We start from the raw sequence: 23,502 nt of genomic DNA, 5'->3' as shown, positions 1-23,502 counted from the left end.
ATGGTGTGTTTTTCAAATCTTCACAGACCTTACCGTACTAATGTTAGGAAAACCAGATTGTAAGTTTTTAAATCTGCACAGCCCTTACAGTACTAATGTTTGGAAAACTAGATTGCATTTTTTAAATCTGCACAGCCCTTACAGTACTAATGTTTAGAAGGATAGATTGTATTTTTAAATCTGCATGGACATCACATTAACAAGCCTTGAAGGGCTGGATTATCTTTTTTTAAGGTGCCCATACAGGACAGTAGCGTGCTTGGAAAAGCTGGATTATCTTTTTTTAAGGTGCCCATACAGGACAATAGCGTGCTTGGAAAAACTGGACTTTAAGGTACATGGACTGGGCAGTAACATGCCCGAAAAGTCTAGACTTTGCATTTTTAGTGAGCATGAGCAGGGCCGTAGCAAGGTTTAAGAAGGCCTGACTATATATTTAAATGCATAGACATCCACCTGCACTGATCACAAAATGTCATGGATTGATGTTGGCGGGTTATTCTTGATTTCAGTTCAAAGCTTGAGTGTGCCCAATTAGCCCTCTTCTTATCTAGAAAAGTGGCAACAAAGAATCGGCTGGCATCCAAAATCTACAAGCCCAAAAGTAAATATGGCCCAATTAGGAGCTTTCATCTCACCGACTAGCCGTACACAAGCTCTTTGTGTGAACTAAGAAAATAGAAGGGGGGGGGGGGGGGGGGGGGGGCACCCAGGGATGGGAGAAGATATAAACAGGTGCACGAATTGAGAGGGTCAGTCGTTTTCCTTTGTGATCGACTCGCTGTTTGTTTCCATTTGAGATCTCGAATGAAAATAAACCTGCCTGCTTAAGATTCTGCCTGGACTTGGTTTTTTTTTAAGTCTCCAAGATTTTATTGGGGTTTTTTTTGGGTACCAAGTTTAAGAAGTTTTCTGCAGTCAATCTGGCCTGATTTGGACCGAAGTTTTCCACATCAAGGTCAAGTTCTCATCTATGCGCGCGCGCACACACCCACACACACCCACACCCACACCCACACACACACACACACACACACACACACATAGCAGCTCCTTAATTTCAACCAAACCACCAGTTCGCTAGTTTTAGATATAATTCAATGTGCCAATCACCCGCTCTTACAATAGCGATTACTATTTTATAACATACAAGAGTTCCACTTACCATGTACAGCGATAGCGTCAGCAGGCTCCTCTTCCCTGCCATCAGGTAGAGCTGATGTTACCTCTTCATCAGGCTCCCCTTCTGAAATGTTAACATTAGGTCCAGCTGCAGTGTCTCCTGACGCGGCAGTACAATCAGCAGGCTTAATGAAACACTGAAATAGTGTCAACTGATTTTGCTTTCTTTTCATTGTTTTTTTTTTTTCTCCACTGACAAACGTCGGACCATTCGAGGTTGTTGACTCGCGCCCTCTTCTTCTTAAGCCATGTGCCATACACATTTTTTCCCACCATACAACTTCACCGTTTCCTTAGTAGTTTACGTAGGGTCACGTCACGCCTGACGGAAGTCCCTATGGTCAAAAAGAGCCCGCTTCGTAACACAGAGAAGGCGATTTGATGAACGGGAAAGTGAAAGTTATGTCAAAAAAACATACTGATACGTATCTTTGCGCATTTTTAAGTGGTTATACGGAAATTCAGGAATTTTTCTAGTGGGTATACGGCGTATACCTGCGTATCACGTAGACTACACCACTGATTGTTAGCCTAACTGACCACTGCAGGGCTCCGGTCAGAGAGCACATGAGACATCAGTTGAGTTCTAACTGTTTACTGAAGAACTGCATGGGCACATTCCAGTTACAGAGCAGTTTCTGAAAAAATATAACAAAATAAATGACAGATTTATCATTGTGTCATGCTGTAAATTAAATGCAATAAGTAAACACTTCCGGTAAGTATAATATACATTCATGTCAGCTGTATAATGTTTAGGCCTATAAATACTGCTTCAAAAGTAGCATACATGAAGATTATAACAAACTGGAGCTAACATTCATACAAATCAACTCAGTTAGCTTAAATGCTAAATCGCGATCATGCTAGCGAGTGAAAAACGGACACTTTAAAGAGTTCAAACACACATCAGGAGCTGAACAACAGTATAAGAAGAGGTAAGTGACATGTACATATTAATTTCACATAAATTGAAGCATAACTTACATCATCAATGACTGCTACACCACTGTAAACATACTGAAAACTGAACATGGAGAAAAGAGGAAGGAACTGAATAGACGTTATCAAAATAAGAGCGTCTACTTCAAAATAAAAGCTTAAATGCACAAAGACTAAAACTTGAAGAATTCTTAACAGCCGCCCCCACATTTGCCTTGCAAATGTGTAAAACCAGGGATTCTTCAAGTGTCCTTGGTATCATCCTGGAGGACAGGAAGCTCAACAAGTCAAGCAACTGGTCTGGTGTAAACTTTGTCTTTTACTTTGACCTCAGCCGTTCTGATACATCCATCTGGGCTAGCAACGGCCTTAATCACTCTCCCGATGGGCCACTGAGCCCTTGGAAGTGACGGATCAATAATCAGTACAACAGAGTCCACAGCGATGTTCCATGATGACCTTTGCCACTTTTGCCGGGTCTGGAGGTTTGGTAAGTAGTTCCTTGTAAAGTGTTTCTGTTGGGCCTGATAACATCCCTGGCCGTGTACTAAAAACATGTGCCAACCAGCTAGTAGATGTCATTACTGACATTTTCAACATATCCCATCTGCTTCAAGACAGCCACCATCATCCCTGTGCCTAAAAAGTCTGCAGTGTCTGATCTAAATGACTACCGCCCTGTGGCACTCACCCCCATCCTGATGAAGTGCTTTGAGAAACTGGTTCTCCAGCACATAAAGAACAACATCCCTGCCAGTCTGGACCCTCAGCAGTTTGCATTCAGAACCAACAGATCCACAGAGGATGCCATCTCCACTGCTCTCCACTCAGTCTTCACTCACCTTGAGAAAAGCAACACCTACATCAGAATGCTGTTTGTTGATTTCAGCTCAGCTTTCAACACAATCTCCCCCATGAAGCTGATTGGAAAACTGAACACTCTGGGCATCAGTACCACTCTCTGCAACTGGATACTGGACTTCCTCACAAACAGACCCCAGTCAGTTCGGATTGGCAGTCTCTCCTCCCCCACTCTAGTGCTCAAAACCAAAGCCCCCCAGGGCTGTGGACTCAGCCCCTTCCTGTTCACGCTGTACACCCACGACTGCAACCCCCGACATGGAGAGAACTCTATTGTGAAGTTCGCGGATGACACCACCATCATCGGCCGGATTTCCAACAATGATGAGTTCTCATATCGGGAGGAAATCAACCATCTTGCAAAATGGTGCACAGACAACAACCTTCTGCTCAACGTCAGCAAAACCAAAGAGCTGATAGTTGATTTTCGGAAAAAAGAGGCAAAGACACACAACCCTGTCTACATCAATGGAGCTGAGGTGGAGCAAGTGAGCAGTTTTAAGTTCCTGGGAATCAACATAACAGAGACCCTGTCATGGACTTCACATATCTCTGCCCTGGTTAAAAAAGCCCAGAAACGGTTGTATTTCTTAAGGAAACTTAAGAAAGCAAAATTCCCACGCCAAGTTCTTGTCAGCTTCTACAAAGGAGCGATTGAAAGCATCCTGACTGGAAACATCACAAACTGGCATGGGATGTGCACGACCCAGGACAGGAAGACTCTGCAACGAGTGATTAAAACTGCCCAAAACATCATTGGCACCCATCTACCAAGCATCAGTGATATCGGGGAGGTGAGGTGCCTGCGCAGAGCCAAAAGGATCCTAAAAGACAGCAGCCACCCCAGCCACAGCCTGTTCACCCTGCTGCCATCAGGCAAAAGATACAGAAGTATTCACTGCCGTACAACCAGACTACAGAGCAGCTTCTTCCCTCAGGCTGTGAGACTACTAAATGCACCATCTGCACTCCTCCATGTTTAATAATTTTATTTTCTATACAATCAATTAATCAATCAAGAGGGAACCACACTTTAATTTCATTATTCAACCTGTTGTATAATGACAAATAAACTTCCTTGTATCCTTGTATCCTTGTATCCTTTTCATGTACATAAGATCCGGACATATACACATACAATTTTTGCAGCAATGCAAAAAAAACAGTCAACTTCAGGCACTGCTTTCACTGAATCAACAATAACGAGGTTGAGGCAATGTGCATTGCAGTGAACATAAAAGGCATGTTTAGCCTCTGCTTTTATCCTTGCTGCAACCGCACTATATCTCCCTGACATCACTGCTGCCCCATCATAACCTTGACCTACAAGATTAGACTTGTAATCAAGGCCATATCTTTCCAGACACTGTATTATTTTCTGACTGAGTCCTGCTGCATCTAATTCACTGGCTCTCTGGAAATCTAAAAAGCTCTCATGAACTGCACCATTATAATAGTACCTCAGTACTAATGACAGTTGTTCACTTTTCTTAAGATCTTTTGTTTCATCTGCAATAACAGAAAAAAACCTCACTTTCCTTCACTTCCTGTATTATGGATTCCCAGACCATATCTGACAGGCATTCCAAAATTTAATTCTGGATTGTGTTACTGAGATACTTGGCATTGCCTGATGCATTCTTTTTTTTTTTTGCAATCAGTGGATTGTGTCTTGCAATCAACTCAATCAGCTCTAGGAAATTTCCTTTGTTTTGTGAGCCTTCAGTTTCGATGTGTCCCCTTTGAGCAATGTTCTGCATGGCTGTAAGACAAAGCACTTCAGCAATTGTTTTTATGTATGTCCGGTTTTCCTCAACTTTTTTTTTTGTAGGCTTGGTCCAAAGCATCTCGTATAGAGGAATCTGTGAGAATTTTTTTTTGTACTCACTCCAAGCAAACATTGCATTAACATGCCCTTCTGATTTCTCGTGCCATTTAAACCCCCCATCTTTGTACATGGCCTTTTTTCAATTGGAGTAACCTCCCTGTGCTGTAAAGGGTGTCTCAGGAGTGTTGGGCAAGCTAAAGTGTCTACATGCAAAGCAATAGGCAGAGTCACAATTTTGTGAGTACTCCAACCATGTGAAGTGCGTGAACCATGAGTTGTTGAATGCTCTCTTTCTATCCCCCTGCACAGTCCGTGGATACACCCTCAGGAAAGGCTGTGCTGGTCCATCTGCTGGACACCGGGATATGTCTTGGAAAGAAGGGGAACAACATTTTTAAACTATGCATAATACATGGCTTTTCATTTATAATACTCAATGTAGAATTCAGTGATACTGAATTCAGTAACAATCTTCTGAACAAAAGCTGGGTCTCCTGTTGAAGTAATGCACTAGACTTGATCATCATTGATAAATTATTTGTATAAGCTTTCTGAAATTTTAAAGCAAAAGAGATCAAATACCCAATTGGTGGGATTGTGTGGGGTGTGAAGCATGGGGGGCCTCTTCAGTGTCACTGCCACTGTAGCTTCGACTACTACATTGAGACTCCTGTTGGTTCACATCTTCATGATCCAATTGATCACTAGGGGAAGTATCACACAAAGAAAATATTCAATTATTGCATCAAAAAGTTATTTAAACTCTGTTTTTTATGTAATTGCTTAGGGTTATCCATTATGACTTGAATAGTTAGCCTACCTGCAGAATGCTGAACTGCAGATGATGGGCCCTCAACCTCATCATTATGGAAAGTTCCTGGGAGAAGTTGTATCAGTTACTCAAAATGTCAATATAAGTATAACATCAACTTAACTTTTAATACTTATTCAAACGTGATCAATTTTAAAGACATCCTGCTGCCTTTCTTGACATTGTGGACATATCCTTCAATTCAGTTCATTCAAACTTCTTATGCTACAGGCTACTAGTCTATTCCTTCCTATTTGACTGGCATGGGATGTGCACGGCCCAGGACAGGAAGACTCTGCAACAAGTGATTAAAACTGCCCAACACATCATTGGTACCCATCTACCAAGCATCAGTGATATCGGGGAGGTGAGGTGCCTGCGCAGAGCTAAAGGATACTAAAAGACAACACCCATCTCAGCCACAGCCTGTTCACCCTGTTGCCGTCAGGCAAAAGATACAGAAGTATTCGCTGCTGTACCACCAGACTACAGAGCAGCTTCTTCCCTCAGGCTTTGAGACTACTTAATTCACCATCTGCACTCCTCCATGCTTAATAATTTTATTTTTTTATACAATCAATTAATCAATCAAGAGCAAGGGCGCGGGAAGGGTGGTGCTGAGGGTGCTGCAGCACCCCCTGCTGAGGAGGGGTGGAATAAATGTCAAATTAATTTTACCACATTTCAAAGTCATTTTCTTTTGAAAATGACTTGATTGTGGCAGTCACTTAAGGTGTGGACAGGGGGAGAAAGTAAAACGTGTATTAATCTACTGCACCTAATGCAAGGAAAACGAAAAACATGTAAAACGCGTGCAGAGGGGCAATCACACCGAGACACATCAGGCGGCACCATCAGTCGGTATCAGGCGAGCCGGCCGCGGCACCGGCCAGCATGAGGCAGCTCACCTGTCAGATCCGGCAGACCTGACCGGGTGGGCGCGGTGCCGGATGATGCCGCGGCGGGCTCGCCTGATGCCGACTGATGGTGCCGCGGCATGTGCGGGTCAATACGGTAGTCTAGAAAACTAGTGATTTTTTTTTCTCGTGCGCCCCCAAGTAGATTGCGCCCTGGGCAGTTGCACTGCCCATAGCAGAAACCGTCCCTGCCGCTGAGTCTGCCAGCACAGCGGGATGCTGCTGCAACTCTCTCTCACTTGTTTGCGCTGCGCTCGCACAGCTGGTTGTCTGTCTGTCACTGAAAGTTTAGCCTCCAAATCAGTGGTGTAGTCTACGTGATACGCAGGTATACGGTGTATACCCACTAGAAAAGGTCCCGCATTTCCGTATAACCACTTAAAAATGCGCAAAGATACGTATGAGTATGTTTTTTTGACATAACGTTCACTTTCTCCTTCATAAAGTCGCCTTCTCTGTGTTACGAAGCGCCTCTTTTTGACCATTTTTCGGGGGACACTACAGCTGGAGCTAACGTTAACGTTTCAGAAAGGGAGCCTGTGTGTGTGTGCGCGCGCAGGTGCACCCCCCTCCCCACCCACCCACCCCATACGCAGCACCCCCTGGCAAAAAGTAGTTCCCGCGCGCATGATCAAGAGGGAACCACATTTTAATGTATTATACAACATGTTGTATAATGACCAACAAACTTCCTTGTATCCTTGTATGATGTAATAGGCAGACTACAGACTATAGGCAGACTGTGTTGCAAGAAAAAAAAAATTATTCATTACCTGATTCATTTATGACATAATATACACAGCTGGGAATATACTGATGACCCGCATGGATCAGCAACTATTTGGTACCACTATTTGCAGTGGTACCACTGCAAAGGGTTGGAAAGTAAACATGCATCCTGAGCTTTCAACAGAACTTATGTCATGTTTCTACATGCAACTGGCCTATTTTGTTAGAAAAAACTCCCTGGCACTGTTTTTTTTTTTTTCTTCACCTACATTGAGCCTAACAGGCTATCACAGTAATGAGCACTGTCTTATCTGCTGTGAAAACAGCAGATATAGAAACACATTCTGCAAACAAATTCTGCAAACCTTTATCTGCTGTGAAAACAGCAGATATACGGCCAGCACAAAAAAGGGTCGTATTTTGAAAGATGTACCCGGAAGTGTTTTTGTTTTGACTCTGAAAGACTTGACGCCGATGTGTTGGATTATCGACGGAACAATGTGCTGTGAAACTCCAGCTGTCATTTGAAAAATGTCCAGAACACAAATGCTGAGAGTGCTGGTCAACCAGCGACTAAGTGCGGCGGTCGAAGAGATATTTGGACTGATTGAAAGAACAATAGAAGAATACCAAGAGGAAGTTTCTTGTTCTAAGGAAGAGAATGTACGGCAACTCGAGCTACTGAATGACATCTGTGTTCCCAGTCACTCTCTGCAAATGTCCAGAGTCCAAATGCTAAGAGTGTTGGTGAATCAGCGGCTAACAGCGGCTGTTGAAGAGACATTTGGACTAATTGAAGAAACGATAGAGGAGTATGAGGAGGAGTTTGATCGCCAACGACAGTTACTGGATAATATCGCGAAGCCTGAGATCCAGATAAGGAAAGCAGGTTTGTAGAACGTGTTTTTATATTATAAGTATGCCGTTTATGTCCTTAAAGCTATAGTTCTTCCAGCTGATTTGTTTCCCCAAGTACATGTTTGTCAACTGTCTGATGAGGAGACGGAGAATTCACGTCTTCCATTCATTAGCGGACAGCTAACGGTTAGCTTCCCACAGCTGCGTCAAGCTGGCTCAACGAATAGCTCGAGGTTGCCGAAATTGGAAAGGTTTTGGGTGCAAAAAATAAGGAGTAGTATCTTCCTGGCCTGTCAAAAAGCTTGTCTCATTTTGTGCCTGTTGCAAAGCAGACATATTACTAGGGTTATCAACATTTAGGCCTGGGAATAGACGACAGTCTTTTTAAAAAAAAAAAAAAAAAAAAAAAAAAAAAACTATGCATTTCAATGCAATTTTGGACCACAGCATAAATCAGCCCCCTCGCACTCACAAGTTACCAGGCAAAATAAGATAATCTACTAGAATATGTTCACTTTGTTCAAAACTCAAAAACAAGTAGTGCCAGATGCCCATTGTTAAACCACAGTGACTGCAAGTGTTTTAACTATACCTCCATGGTTTTAACAGCACTAAACATCCTGTAAATGGCAACACGACTCATAGACCTAATTCTCCCTTTTAGACTGGCCAGCTTCCAGAATATTACACTCTCACTTACTAACTTTCAGCACTAAGGATAGCACCACCTGCTTTTTCATTCACACTCTCCGTGCTCTCTCTTTCTCTCTCCCAAAGACATACATGTTACATGTAGCTAGACTTTGCTAAAGTTTCTGAAGAAACTTTAAATGTGTTTGCCTCCGTTGCCGACCGTGCGGCAATGTGATAAACCGCCATGTCGTTTGAATGTGTTTGTGAGTTTGTTTTGCTAAACTGTTGCTGTGCTCAGGGTGGTTCCTAAGGAGTGTAAAGGTGGTTGCAAGGGTGTTCAAGGTGGTTTTTAGGTGGTGCTTAGGCAGTTGTGACTGTTTTAGGTGGTTGGTAGGGTGTTGCTAAGTGGTTGCTATGGTGTTTCGTTGTGTTGCTAGGCAGTTGCTATTTTGTTGTGGGTGGTTGCAAGGGGTTACTATAGTGTTCCTGGTGGTTGCCTAGGCAATCATAGGCAGTTGCTATGATCTTGTGGGTGGGCGCTCAGGCATTGCTAGCTAGTTGCTATGGTATTCTGGATGGTTGCTAAGGCATTGCTAGGCAGTTGCTATGGTCTAAGAGCACTGCTGTGGTGTTCTAGGAGGTTGCTAGGCAGCTGCTGTGGTGTTCTGGGTTTTTGCTAGGCAGTTGCAGTGGTGCTCTTGGTGGTTGCTAAGGCATTGTTAGGCGGTTTCTACTATTCTGTAAAGTTCCACTTGTGCAGACCTTTTTAAACTTCAAATGGAGTTCATTCATCTTCTAAACCGCTTATCCTCACTAGGGTCGCGGGGGGGTACTGGAGCCAATCCCAGCGCACATAAGGCGAAGGCAGTGAAACACCCTGGACAGGTCGCCAGACCATCGCAGGGCAGACAGACAAACACTGACATTCACACACACAGTCATACCTAGGGGCAATTTAGCGTCTCCAATTCACCTAACCTACATGTGTTTGGACGGTGGGAGGAAACCGGAGTGCCCGGAGGAAACCCACGCAGACGCGTGGTCGTAACCTCGCTGTTTTCTAAATCAAATAGCTTTTAAGTAGTGAAACTATTTTACTGATCAAATAGCGCGGTAGCGGGCACATAAGTTACATTTTCCCAGGCATTTCTAAACCTTAAACGCAGCGGAGCTTTTGCTGCAGTTTGAAATATAACTAGGAGCAGTGGGTGATGTCACCGCCACTCACGGACTTGTACATGTAGCCGACAGATGCCCTGCGTTCCAATACCCATACTACCATACTAGCAAGAAAAACAATTACTATGTCAGATTCAGTATGCCAAGAGTACCAGGACGTTCTACTACACCAGTGTTGGAAATAATTTTTTTCTTCCACCAGCCACTGTGGCTAGTGGATTCTAAATTCTACCAGCCACTCAAATTTTTTATCAGCCACCATTTTGCAAATCTACTTGTGTAATTTGTAATTTGTCTTGGTTTAAAAAAAATCACATATAAAATGTTTATTAAAATTCATTCTTATGTTCATCCATTTTTAATTCATTGTATTAGATTACATTACATTGTTAATTTTTTTTTTTAACAGTTTTTAATTTTACTCAATGTGTATACAAACTTTCATGTGTGCTAACTTAACAATATTTCAGCATCAACCTTTAATGAACAGAGATGTAGCTAACAATATACCAAATGTGTGCACCAGCACAGACTCTTTTGAGGTAGAACAACACAATACAGACACCCCAACAGGAGTGATCTTTTAACATCAGACTTTAATAATCTACTCCACCTAGGGCTGTGGCAGTTAGGGAATTTCCCCTGCGGTGAGTCCGCGTGGCTCAATAGCGCGGTATGTGGTACTATTGCACCACCCCCTTTCATAAAAAACAATCTATTTAGCAAATATGTTTGTTAATTAGGCTACTAAATTACTAAACTCATTGCAGTAGTATATAGTAATAGTAATAGATATATACAAATAAAGCGTATTATCATTATTATTATTATTATTGTTATTACATATAGGCCTATATATAGTTATAAAAAGACATGACAATTTTATAACACTTGTGAGTTTATTGAACATTGTTCAAATGGCAGAGACAAAGACAGGCTACATGTTGTTTCTCCTTCAAATCAGCTCAGTAGGCTTTTAAGGCTAAATCTTCAAGTGTAAATAACAGCATCTTGCTGAAATGAAAAACAAGTGCCCGATTTTTTTTTTAAACACTACAAAAATAAGACGTATAACATAAATAAATTCAGCCGACTTTTAAGGCTAAATCTTTTAGTGCAAATAACAGCATCTTGCTGAAATGAAAAACAAGTGTCCGATTTTTTAAACAGGCTATACAAGGCGCTTTCACATAGGCTACATACAAAAAAATCTCCATGAGCCTATAAAGAAACCACATATGATTTATACCTGGGCCATGTCCTTGTTGCGCGCGAGGAACACCAGGATATTCACCTTTTGAGGTTTAAGAGAGGATCGGAGTGGGGTTACAATATGTCCAGCAGCACTGAAAACTCTCTCCGATGGTGCGCTTGTTGCGCAGATGCACATGTATTTGCGGGCGACTTTGGAGAGGAGAGGAAATCGACCCTGGTTGTCGCGCCACCATGCGAGCGGATCTGCATTGGAGTCGATGGGGTCCTCCTGGAGGTAGCGTGTGAATTCGGTGTCGGCTCGAACTCTCTTGGGTATGGGTGCAGAGGTGGTCGTTTGTGGCTTCAGCAGGTCTCCAAGAGTTCTCTTCTTTTTAGCCGGTGGTGGTGCCGCTGTTTGTGCCGAGGACTGCTGTTGTACAGCAGCTGACGCACTCGCACCGCTCCCTGCGTCTTCCACATCTAATATCTCCTCAATCAGCGTGCCCTTTGCCTCCTCCGTGTCATTATCAAAACTGTTGCCCCGGTATCTAGGGTCCAACACGCAGGCCTTTGCCAAAAGTTTTTTTAAGGCAGCGGGTCTGTACTTCTCCACCAGAACACTGCACATCTTGTGCTTGATGTCCGAGGTCAGAGTGGTGTCCTCATCCGATGGTTTTAAAACATCTTCAGTGAGGAGTTTCAGGACGGGTTTAATTGATGAGACGGTGACATAGGTCTCACCGGAGAGCAGATCCATAAATTCAGCCGCTGGCTTTAATGCTGCGTTCACTGACTCCAAAACTGCAATGTCTTGCCAGCTGGGAATGAGATGCTGATGCCGCCGATCATCCACCAGAACTCTTTTTATGGCCGTGGTTTGCTCCAAGACTCGTTCCACCATTCTCTGTTTGGAGCCCCATCTTGTTGGACAGTCCTGCATGGATATATATATATATGTTTTTTTTTTGTTTGTTTTGTTTTAATGAATAGGCTATATTTTTAAATTATTTTTCATTTCAGCGTATTTTTTTCTAAACGAAAAATATGTAACCATCTCAGAAAGCCAGAAACTTTTTTAATTTTTTAAAATTTCATCAGTGTTAGGCCTGTAGTAATGAATTTTGGGCATATATTGCCTCCAAACGCCTATCGGCTGCAAAAGTTTATTAACTGTTAACTAATAATTGTGTTATTAAGTGAGGTACGTGCAAACTGATGGGTTACATTAATATAAATTCTGAAGGCTACTTTACGAGATTATTATGAGCCCGTGCTGTGGGATTTGGAGCTCCGCTTGCGCTTTTGCCAGATCTCTTCTCTTCAACCAGCTCTGGGAAAACGCACCCACTAAGGTCTGACACAGACCCATTGCTCGGGCTGTGCAGTCCTTAACGTTTGTCATTGCGTTTGTCACTGCTAGGTGTAAATTATGTCCAAAGCAGTTCAGCCACGTCCAGCTCATTTTTTTCACTGCTGCGACGATGTTTGCCCCGTTGTCCGTCGTTACGCACGCCAGCTTCTTCTCATCCAGGGACCACTCATCAAATGCGCTGCGGAGAGCATCTGCGATGTTGTCGGATGTGTGATTCTCCGGCATAAACATCGTTTCGAGGCAGCGTGATTTTAGAGTCCAGTCTGTGGTCAGGTAATGTACAGTAAGACTCATGTAAGGTGTCATATTTACGCTTGACCACATGTCAGTGGTGGCAGAAAAATAGTCCACATTTTTTAGCTCACTCTGAACTGATGCTCTGGCTGTATTATACATTTTCGGGACAGCAGTCTCTGAGAAGTAAGTTTTCCCTGGCAACTCATATTGCTTGTCAAATTTCTGAAGCAGCGACTTGAATGCCGTGTAACAGCGTCTGTTAGACGTTTATGTCTGTCACTTCCAGTGCTGTACTTGGAAACTCGAGCAAAGGCTTCGGCGACTCCAAGTTGTCGGCTGGCACCGGCTGCTGCGCGACTCTGTGTGGGTCCTGCGGGTGGAGGCAGCCTCGCCTCTATAGCTGGATGGTAGCTTGCTAGGTGAGACTTTAAATTCGAAGTGTTTCCGCGTTTTACTTGGATCTTTTTGCGGCAGATTTTACAAACTGCCTCATCTAAATTAGCTGGTTCCCCCTTTTCATTTGGCTGAAAGCCGAAATGCTCCCAAAGGGGAGAAGTAACATTTGGTTTCGGTACAAGTGCGGCTGCCATCTTTCCCGCTCACTGTGTAGTGTGGTGAGGTCGGGTCACGTGCGGTGGTGGCGGTGGTCCACCATGCACCGCGGCGGGCCTCTTACTACCGCGGTGATTCATTTTTGCGGTTATCGCGACAGCCCTAACCCCACCTGCACAAAGTCACTACTGCACTTTCTGGCTTCAGTATCCCTCATCTGGCATATTGCTGTAATTGTGTGCGGGAATTGCTCGCATTATCAAATCGGAATTTGCGGGAATCAGTAATAGTGTGCGTGAATCCTGCAATCCCACAGCCAATTTCAGGCCCTGTGAGGGGGTTGCCAGCTGAATCATCATGAGGTCAGAAAGGGTTTCATCACATTAAATCCTCTCTGGCAGTCAGCAGTGGAAGCTGGAGTAAAGCCGTGTTCACACCGAACGCGATGAAATCACGCGTCACACGCGTAACGTGTCGCGTGACCATGGAATCATTTATTTCCTCAATCGTGTCTATCGCGCGATGGAAGCGTTGATGCAAACCCGCCCTCCTCTCTCCCTCCTTCCTCTCCCTGATGTAGGTGTCCCGCAGACTTTTCCATCTGTGGACACACATCCACTGACAAGACGCACACATGTAGCGAGACAGATATGCCGGGTTAACGTTACCGCTAGCATGATTAATAGTAAATTACATCCAATAGCTGCATTAGCAACGGACACATATTCGCAAAATTTACCGGCACACGGCAGCCCGGCAGCCGGCACAGGGCAGCCCGGCAGCCCGCACAGGGCAGCCCGGCAGCCCGCACACGGCAGCCCGGCAGCCCGGCAGCCGGCACAGGGCAGCCCGGCAGCCGGCACAGGGCAGCCCGGCAGCCCGGTAGCCCGCACACGGCAACAATAATATTGTCCTCCATTTTTCGATTTCCTTTGGCAGTTCTTGACATAGATGACGTAGGGAGAATATCAACACTGATTGGCTATCGCGTCAAAGCATCACGCGATGTCGCGTCAAAAGTTGAAATTTTTCAACTTGCGCAATGAGGCGTTTGACACGATAAAGCGTCCAACGCGACGCGATGAAGCGTCAACGCGACGCGATGAAGCGTCATCGCGTCGCGTCTCTGCCTCTCATCACCATGCCATATCAAGTAATCAATGATAATCACCAATAATTATTCATGATCATTATCCCTTGTACTCGCTAAACAACATATTTTTGTACATTTTCTTGAACTGGTTGATATTTGGACTTTGCTTGAGTTCCTCACTTAGATTGTTCCATAGCTTGACACCGGTAATTGATATACAGAAACTTTTCAAGCTTGTTCGTATGTTTAAGATTTTGAAGTTATATTCCCCCCTTAACTGATAACCTCCCTCCCGTTTCCTGAATAAATTTTGGATATTTTCTGGTAATTGTCTGTTTTTTGCCTTATACATGATGATTGCTGTTTGGTAAGATACAATGTCAGTGAATTTCAGTAGTTTTGATTGTATAAAAAGTGGATTTGTGTGTTCCAAGTAGTTGACCTTATGAATAGTCCTTATTGCTCTTTTCTGCAGGATGGTAAGTGACTGTAATGAAGTTTTGTAAGTATTTCCCCAAATCTCAGCACAGTAATGTAAATATGGCAAGACCAGTGAACAGTAAAGTGTGCGAAGTGAATTGTGATCCAGTAGTTGTTTTGCTTTGTGTATAACTGCAATGCTTTTTGAAACTTTGGACTGTACATGTTTGATGTGTGGTTTCCAACTCAGCCTGTCATCTACTGTAACCCCAAGAAATTTGCTTTCATGCACCCTTTCAATTTCCACCCCATGTATTTCTATTCGTACCTTTGTGTTCACTGTGCCTTTACCAAATAACATAAACTTAGTCTTACTTACATTTAATGATAATTTGTTCCGGTCAAACCATATTTTTAATTTTTTCATTTCCTCGTTTATAACTGTTTCCACTTGTGTAATGCTTTCACCTGTACCAAAAATATTTGTGTCATCCGCAAAATAAACCAATTTTAACCACCTAGATACTTTGCACATGTCATTTATATACAGGATAAACAATTTGGGGCCCAATACTGACCCCTGGGGGACACCACAAGCAATGTCCAAATATCCAGAGCAGTGATTACCCAACTTTACAAACTGTTGCCGTCCTTTCAAATAACTCTTTACCCAGTCTAATACCAGTCCCCTTATCCCATATTTTTCCAGTTTATTGAATAATATGTTGTGGTTAATTGTATCAAACGCTTTTTTGAGGTCGATGAATACTCCTATTGCATGTTTTTTGTTGTCTATTGCATCTGTGATTTTCTCAATTGATTCCATTATTGCCTGTGATGTTGATCTGTTAACCCTAAACCCATACTGACTCTCTGAATATAGTTTGTGTTTTTCCAAAAATGCATCCATTCTATTGTTAAAAAGCTTTTCCAATATATATAATATATCACAATGAAGCCGATCTAACATTTTAATAACCTGACGCTGTTATAAAGCCTACCTGTTCTAGGTGCTGAATAAGACCCTGGTGGCCCCGTAAAAAATGGTCTAAGGCCCTCAACATATGAGTGACCCATCTGGTACCTCCAACCCTTGTGGGTATGAGTGGCGTCTGGCCCAGCAGCCCAATACTGCACCTAAGGTTTGCTCTGTTCAAAGCACTCTTGTGATAAAACACATGCAAGCCTGATAGTAGATCCTGACGCTTTGAAGGCGAGCTCCAGGCGATGGACCATGCAGTGGATTCCCAAGACATGATTGCTGCTCTCAGCGTGCTGACCACGCCTCTTCGTTCCCCTGTCATCACTGCCACTCCATCAGTCGCACATGCAACCAGCTTGTCTTGCCACTTGTCTTCTCCACAGACTCCCCTCATCAAAGTAGTTCTGGCGTTGGTGATACTCTCTGCATCTGCCTTTTCCACTGCCTGTCTGCCAATAAAATGCACCTCCACCTTTCCTTGCTTACACAGACAAACATATAAGATTTCCTCTTCTGTCATATCTGTGTCTACTGACAGGAAATTGGCTGCTTGTATGTCTGCTCTGAGGGAGTTCCTCTTAGTTTCAGCTATGTACTTTATAAACTCTTTGGCTGGCTTCCTGTTCACATAGGTGCTGCCCATCTTTATTCCCTTTTTTTTTTATCCAATCTAAGATCAAATACAAAAATACATTATTAGATTGCATCATTTCATCCTCACACAAACTGTCATTACTAAATTATTTGCGCAAAGTTACTTAAGGAGCACACACATTTGGCTAAATTGCACTGTATCTGCTATATGTGCCACACTATGCGACTTTACAGTGTTACAGTAATCAGAGCAAAGGGTGGCAATTTTGAAGAAACTAGAATATAAAACATGTTTTCAGTTATTTCACCTTTTTTTGTTAAGTACATAACTCCACATGTGTTCAGTCATAGTTTTGATTCCTTCAGTTAGAATCTACAATGTAAATAGTCATGAAAATAAAGAAAACGCATTGAATGAGAAGGTGTGTCCAAACTTTTGGCCTGTACTGTACATGAGTCAATATCAATATAGGGTACCATTTGGTGTCCCAGGCAGAAATCACTCACTTTTCATGAAAAATTTGCAAAATAACAAAACTCTGAGGGTTTATTATAAATGGCCAAACATTTAAACACACATTGGTACAGAGATACATCTTTAAAAGGGTGTTTTTCATATTTAAAAAAAATGTTCTATGATTAGATGCATGTGATTTTGCCATGTCCCAAACTCCTCTCTACTAACTTCACTGAGTGTAATAAGTAGATAAATGATATACAATGTACAAACCTTTTACATGCTCTTGTTGCTCTCATCAAGTACTTGAATAAAATGAGTCAATTGGATCATTTATGGTCTAATTTCATAATAATAATAAACGTTTTGCATGTGTCCCTAGATTTGCTGTCCACCCCGTCATTAGGTGGTTACTGCCACTATAAGAAACCCCCTGCTGTAATCAGTGACATCACTACCACTGCTTTGTCTTTTACAAATGGAGTGAAGAATAGCTCCTGCAGAGAGAGTACATATCAACATTTATATTTTGACATTTTCATCATTTTATGATTGAACTTGAATGTGTTCAATCTTAATGTGTCCACCCTGTCATTGCAAAAAATGAATCTATATAAATGCTTTTCAGAAATTCAAAATATGTTTGTTAAAGTATACAGAGTCACCTTCCTAACGGATACATGTTGCTAGCTAATGGCCCAACATGTGCTCATTAAATGCAAACTTCAGCCAGAAACGTCCACCCTGTCATTGTCCACCCCGTCATCAAGTCGAGTTTTATAAAAGTTTTATAAGTTTTTCAGTGTTTTTTTGTGATAGGCCTACATTTAGGGACCAACATGTTTTTGTTTTGTTTATATTAATCTTGTTTTTTTCGTCTAGTTGAAGGTTTTATTCATTTATTTTTGCTGTTGTTGAGTGTCATTTCCAAATGTAGCCTACCTGTGCACAATTCAAAATACAGTAGGTGAAAAAAGTCATGTTTTGACAAAAAACATTTGTTGACAAAACCGTAACATTGTTTCCTTTAAATATATATGAGGCACTTCACTATTGTCCACCCTGTCATGCCAAGGTCCACCCCGTCATGTCATTGTCCACCCCGTCGTGTTCATGTTTTACATGAATAAATTATTATTTTCACAAGTTATCAAAACCTTTTGTGTGATTTTGCTCTGAGGAGTTTAGGGCCAAACAGTATTATTTCAAAGTTTGACCAGATACCTTTATTTATAGAGTTTATTCAGAAAAGAAAGTACAACTTTCACAGATTTTACATATACAAACATATTTTTCCATAATTTCTGTATTTTTGAGAGATGTTTTCCAGAAACTAAAATATATTCCTGAACGAGGGACCAAATACCTTTCTGAAAATGTACATTTTGTAATCAATATATGATTAGAACATATTTACTAATTTAGAAATTGCCCCATGACAGGCTGGACACATTTTGCAATTCGCTATGCTTGCAGTCAATTTATAAAAGGTGCAGGAGCTTGACCAACATGCATTTCTAACAGCTTAAGGTCTACTTTATACAATGGATATGGAGTTCAGTGGAAAATCTCATCTTTTTTTGTGTGACATTGGGAAGTCTCAATGGCACTCTATACTGATATTGACTCACATATGTATACAAAGTATACCACACAAATCTTTGTTTAAATCTGAATCGATTGGTATAATTAGATATATCTCCCCATAAAGTTAGAACAAGGCCAATGACAGGCAGAATAATAAGAATCACTTCATTGTCATGGTTAACAACAAAGTGAGGTAATGCCCTCTTGTCCAGCTCGTGAACTGAACCCCGCTCTTCTGCATGGCAGGCAAAGACACTAACCGCTCTGCCATCATCGGAAAGCGTCCAATTAACAGCTGGAGCGGCACCGGTCAGATCCGGCAGACCTGACCTGACCGGGTGGCCGCGCACTGGCCGGTGCCGTCGCGGTGCTGGCCGGCATCAGGTCTGCCGGATCTGACAGGTGCGCCGCGCACACAGACTGGCGTACTTTCATTATAAACCGACTTTTTACGCGGTTGCAGCAGCACATATGGCACAGACAACGTGGTTCATTATTGATTGCGCAACGCGGCCATTAGCCGGTAATCGCGCTGCGCGCATTAAACGGTTTTGTAGAGGCAGGAGGAAAGTTGCATGATTTACGTTGTATCCACGTTCGCGCTGCGTGCGTGACCGTACATGTGCTCGTGTATGCACCCGTACTGTGCTGAAGCACACTCCTTCCAACCGTGCCAGAGCGGGGGGAGTGTACTGTATTCAAGCACGGAACAGAGCGATCACACTGGTCAAATAATCCGGATTTTAAGGGCAAACGTGCTTGGGCACAGTACAAACTTGGGAATGTGAGTAGCCTCTAACTCATTCATTTCATTGGATAATATGCCGGTGGGGTGAGGTGGAAGTCCCTGATTGCTTGAAAAGATTCTTCTGATTGGCTGAGCCTCTTGTAAAAGTGGCCCACTGCCTCTGCTCTGCAGGCATAACTTATTGATCACAAGTGGCTTTTCTCAGGCTCAAGAGATAGATCACAGATAAAGAGAACCGTTTTTAGTCAAAAGAAAAAAAAGGCTCTTGATGAGCACTTCAGCGTGAGAAATCGGAGGTGTGGTGTGAGAGCGTGTGAAGCCAATCAAAAGCGTGAGTCTCACAGCCAATGCGTAAGAGTTGGCAGCTCTGCACTCGTAGTCTCAGAAGGGTCTTCCCTTTTTACCGATAGCGTGTGCAGTTCTGAAAAGTATGTTGAACTTCTCATGCTGAGCTGTTTTCAGACTGGACAGTGCCCTTATTGCAGGAGTTTTCTCTGGAGCAGACTTTCCTTGAATCATGCATATCACCGACTTGTGACATTTAAATGCTTTGTGGTCCTTGATAGCTTCTAACTTCGGATTTTTTGTGACTACTATAAAGCTGTTCGCCTTGCTGCCGGCCAGAGCGTGCTGCCGACAGTGGGAGCAAAACATTGACTGGCTGCTCTCGTCAAAAACGAGCCAGTCACGTAACTCCCCACCGTCGATCCTTCTCCACTTTTCATTAAAAAAAAAATGAGAAGGCTTGCTGCCATCAGCCACACATTTTACGCCGGCAATGTAACGCCACATTTCAACTCAGCTCAGTACAAATGGTCCCAACTTGCCGCCATTGAAAATACACGCTACAGCTTTCTTCCTCTACTAATAATGGCGTCTGCGGCAGACTAGCGGCAGCAAAGGTGCATTGCTGCCCCCAAAAGGTCAGCTGTATGACTCAGTTGAATGCTTTGTGATTTAATATCTCCTGTTGAAATTTTAACCCGCCACAGTGGCTTATGGGCTGATCAATTTCACCTGCCACTTAATAAATTTACCCACATTTGGCCAGTGGCGGGTGCTAATTTCCAACCCTGACTACACCCGGTCAGAGTTCGCAGTATGCATGTCAGCATGCCTCTCTGGCCATTCTGACCCACAATCCTTTGCGCAGCGGAAGTTATGTCGCACTGACTGAGCTACAACCCACGCCCACATAGAAACACAGAAGACAACATGACATAACAGCAACAGAGCTCTCCGGCACCTCTGACACGTGCATGTCTCTGGTGAGCTCGGCGAGAGGCAATTTGCTGCATCTCTGAAGTATGAAATAGCACCGGCATTTTGACAACAAAATTCAGTAAGAGTAAAAATACTACTGGTCAAAATTTACTCCATTACAAGTAAAAGTAGCTCAGTCGACATGTTACTCGAGTAAGAGTAAAGAAGTACTTTGAAAAAAAAAGAAGTGCTTTTAAAGGTACTTAAGTATCCAAGAGTACATGCTTTTAAATTTACTTAAAGTAAAAGTAAAAGTAAATTTCTTATTTTTCACATCAATGAATTACTGTAATTTTTCAATTTATAGGACCTTGTAACTCTTGTTTCAGAGAATTAACTCTTTGCACTAATGTGCTTGCATGTAGAACCACAATGTTATACGAAGCCTGCAGAAACACCTATAAAAACAAATAAAATTAATGAGATCATAAGGATAGTAATTGTCATTTTCACGTTTTATTCAACACCTCTGCACAGACACACATATCTCTGCTTACAATAACTCAGTGTTGAACTTTACAGGAATAACATGTACCAGTACAGAACCACAACAATATTTGACCACAACAAACTCTTTTTCCCCATATCTGTCTTGTCTCCCCATATCTGTCGTGTCAGTCTTGTCTCCCCGTGTCAGTCTTGTCTCCCCATATCTGTTGTGTCAGTCTTGTCTCCCTGTGTCAGTCTTGTCTCCCCATATCTGTCGTGTCAGTCTTGTCTCCCCATGTCAGTCTTGTCTCCCCGTGTCTCTATCATGGAAAGACATAACACCAGAGAGGAAAAACAGTGACACTGTATGTACTGTCCATCATATTCGAACCACAAATGCTCTGCATGGATTAATCTACCTTTACAACAATACTGCTTTCAGCAAGACAAACTCAATTAAATGAATGAAATTAAAGCTGCAAGCAGCGTTGGACGGGCCCTCGCACCCGTGCCGCCTCGTGTCCACTTGTGCCCGGTGGCTGTGGCATTAAGCACACACACACACACACACACACACACACACACACACACACACACACACGCACACACACACGCACGTACAGGTACACACACACACACACACACACACACGTACAGGTACACACACACACATACACACACACACACACACACACACACACACAAACATACGCACATGCAGGCACATACACATACAGACACATACACACACATGCACGCTCAGGCACACAGACACAGACACATACACACACACACACACACACACAAAGTTCTGGCCCTGTTGCTAGCGGTGCTCCTCCAGCAGGTGGCGCCCTTAGCATGTCCTAGTGTGTGCTTGACATGACCTGTCACTCTTTTTAAGGGGGATGTGCATTGGGGGATGTGCCAGCAGCTAGTGTGTGTCAGTAAGGCAGGCAGAGTGCAGAGCAGAGCAGACCAGAGTCCCAGCTGTTAAACAACTCTTCACCATGGCCACACACTTTCCAATCCACACCATGATATATAGTTTTGTAGGAATTGTGGTCCTCTTTCCATCAGCATAGGTTTGAAAGCTGTCAGACTTTTACTTTAGTCAGCAGGGGCCTAATTAGCCCCTAGCATTCAGCGTTTTTCCCACCAGGGTCCATGGGGAAAAGTGGAGGCGCTGGTTGTGGACACTCTGACTTTGAGGGCTTCTGAAATCCAAACGGTTCAAAATTTTACTAATTCCTTCAGAACTTTTGTTAAGGACTATGTTCTCTGTCGTATATTTGCTGTTCAAGCCGATAAAATTAACGCCCTGGGAGTTTATAGATTTTCTTTTTTTTTAGGGCGAAAACGTGACATTCAAATGCAAATTGCGGACTTCCTGTTGGTTTTAGGTGGGGGGCACGAGCACGAAAAATGGCGGGCTTGATGAGATCTACGTTTCGGCGCTGGTTTGGTCTTTCTATCACATTCCTGTGGGCCGCAGGGGCTGCCTTTGCGTCACTAGGTGGCGCTACCGAGCCCATTTTTGCACTTAGGGGGTTAGATTTTTGATTTTATCGAATTTTGCGCCAGACCTGGTGTGCGTGCCGAATTTGGTGAGTTTTTGAGCATGTTTAGGGGGTCAAATTAAGCCTCAAAGAGACGTAATAATAGGAATTAAAGCTGCAAGCAGCGTTGGACGGGCCCTCGCCCCCCCGTGCACGTCGGGGACGGCATGCGTGTCGAAGAGTTTTGGGCTTTTATTTTGAAAGGCCGCGGAAGTCGTAGTGTGTGACCGACAGGACTACTGGCAGCTGCTGCATGATCACACCAAAATGCAGGCACACACACTCACTCACTCACTCACTCAGTCTCTCACACAAACACACACACACACACACACACACACATACGCACGTGCGCACACACACACGTGCGCACACACACACACACACACACACACACACACACACACGACGCCAACAAAAACCCACTGGTAGTACATTCGCTGCTGGTGCCCCTCTGGCCACTAGCAGCGCCCCTCCAGCAGATGGCGCCCTTAGCATGTCCTAGTGTGTGACTGACTTGAGTAGTGGCAGCTGTGGCATGATCACACCAAAATGCAGGCAGACAGAGAAATCCTCATTCAATCCAGTGGAGAAATCCAGAAAACCCACCCCTGTTTGAGGTGTCACAGCTCGGTCACCGTTTGAGTTACAGACTTACAAGGATACAAGGATACAAGGATACAAGGAAGTTTATTTGTCATTATACAACAGGTTGAATAATGAAATTAAAGTGTGGTTCCCTCTTGATTGATTAATTGATTGTATAGAAAATAAAATTATTAAACATGGAGGAGTGCAGATGGTGCATTTAGTAGTCTCACAGCCTGAGGGAAGAAGCTGCTCTGTAGTCTGGTTGTACGGCAGCGAATACTTCTGTATCTTTTGCCTGATGGCAGCAGGGTGAACAGGCTGTGGCTGGGGTGGGTGTTGTCTTTTAGGATCCTTTTGGCTCTGCGCAGGCACCTCACCTCCCCGATATCACTGATGCTTGGTAGATGGGTGCCAATGATGTTTTGGGCAGTTTTAATCACTCGTTGCAGAGTCTTCCTGTCCTGGGCCATGCACATCCCATGCCAGT

At 43.3% G+C, this 23,502-nt stretch overlaps 1 protein-coding gene across 2 annotated transcripts in view; it reads left to right on the top strand.

Annotated features, from left to right (window-relative positions):
• Nucleotides 1-7,747: 7,747 nt before the first annotated feature.
• Nucleotides 7,748-23,502, top strand: part of LOC115354586 (zinc finger protein 569-like) — a 58,094-nt gene continuing 42,339 nt past the window's right edge. For both annotated transcript variants that reach the window (XM_030044995.1, XM_030044994.1), the window contains exon 1: nucleotides 7,748-8,159. In XM_030044995.1, coding sequence (XP_029900855.1) covers nucleotides 7,802-8,159 — 358 coding nt within the window. In that variant the 5' untranslated portion in view covers nucleotides 7,748-7,801. The remainder of the gene's footprint in view (nucleotides 8,160-23,502) is intronic.

The sequence above is a fragment of the Myripristis murdjan genome, chromosome 22 (genome assembly GCF_902150065.1).
Source record: "Myripristis murdjan chromosome 22, fMyrMur1.1, whole genome shotgun sequence".
NCBI lineage: Eukaryota > Metazoa > Chordata > Actinopteri > Holocentriformes > Holocentridae > Myripristis > Myripristis murdjan.
The sequence above is the reverse complement of the archived record's forward strand: the minus strand, read 5'-3'. Positions and strand labels throughout refer to the sequence as shown.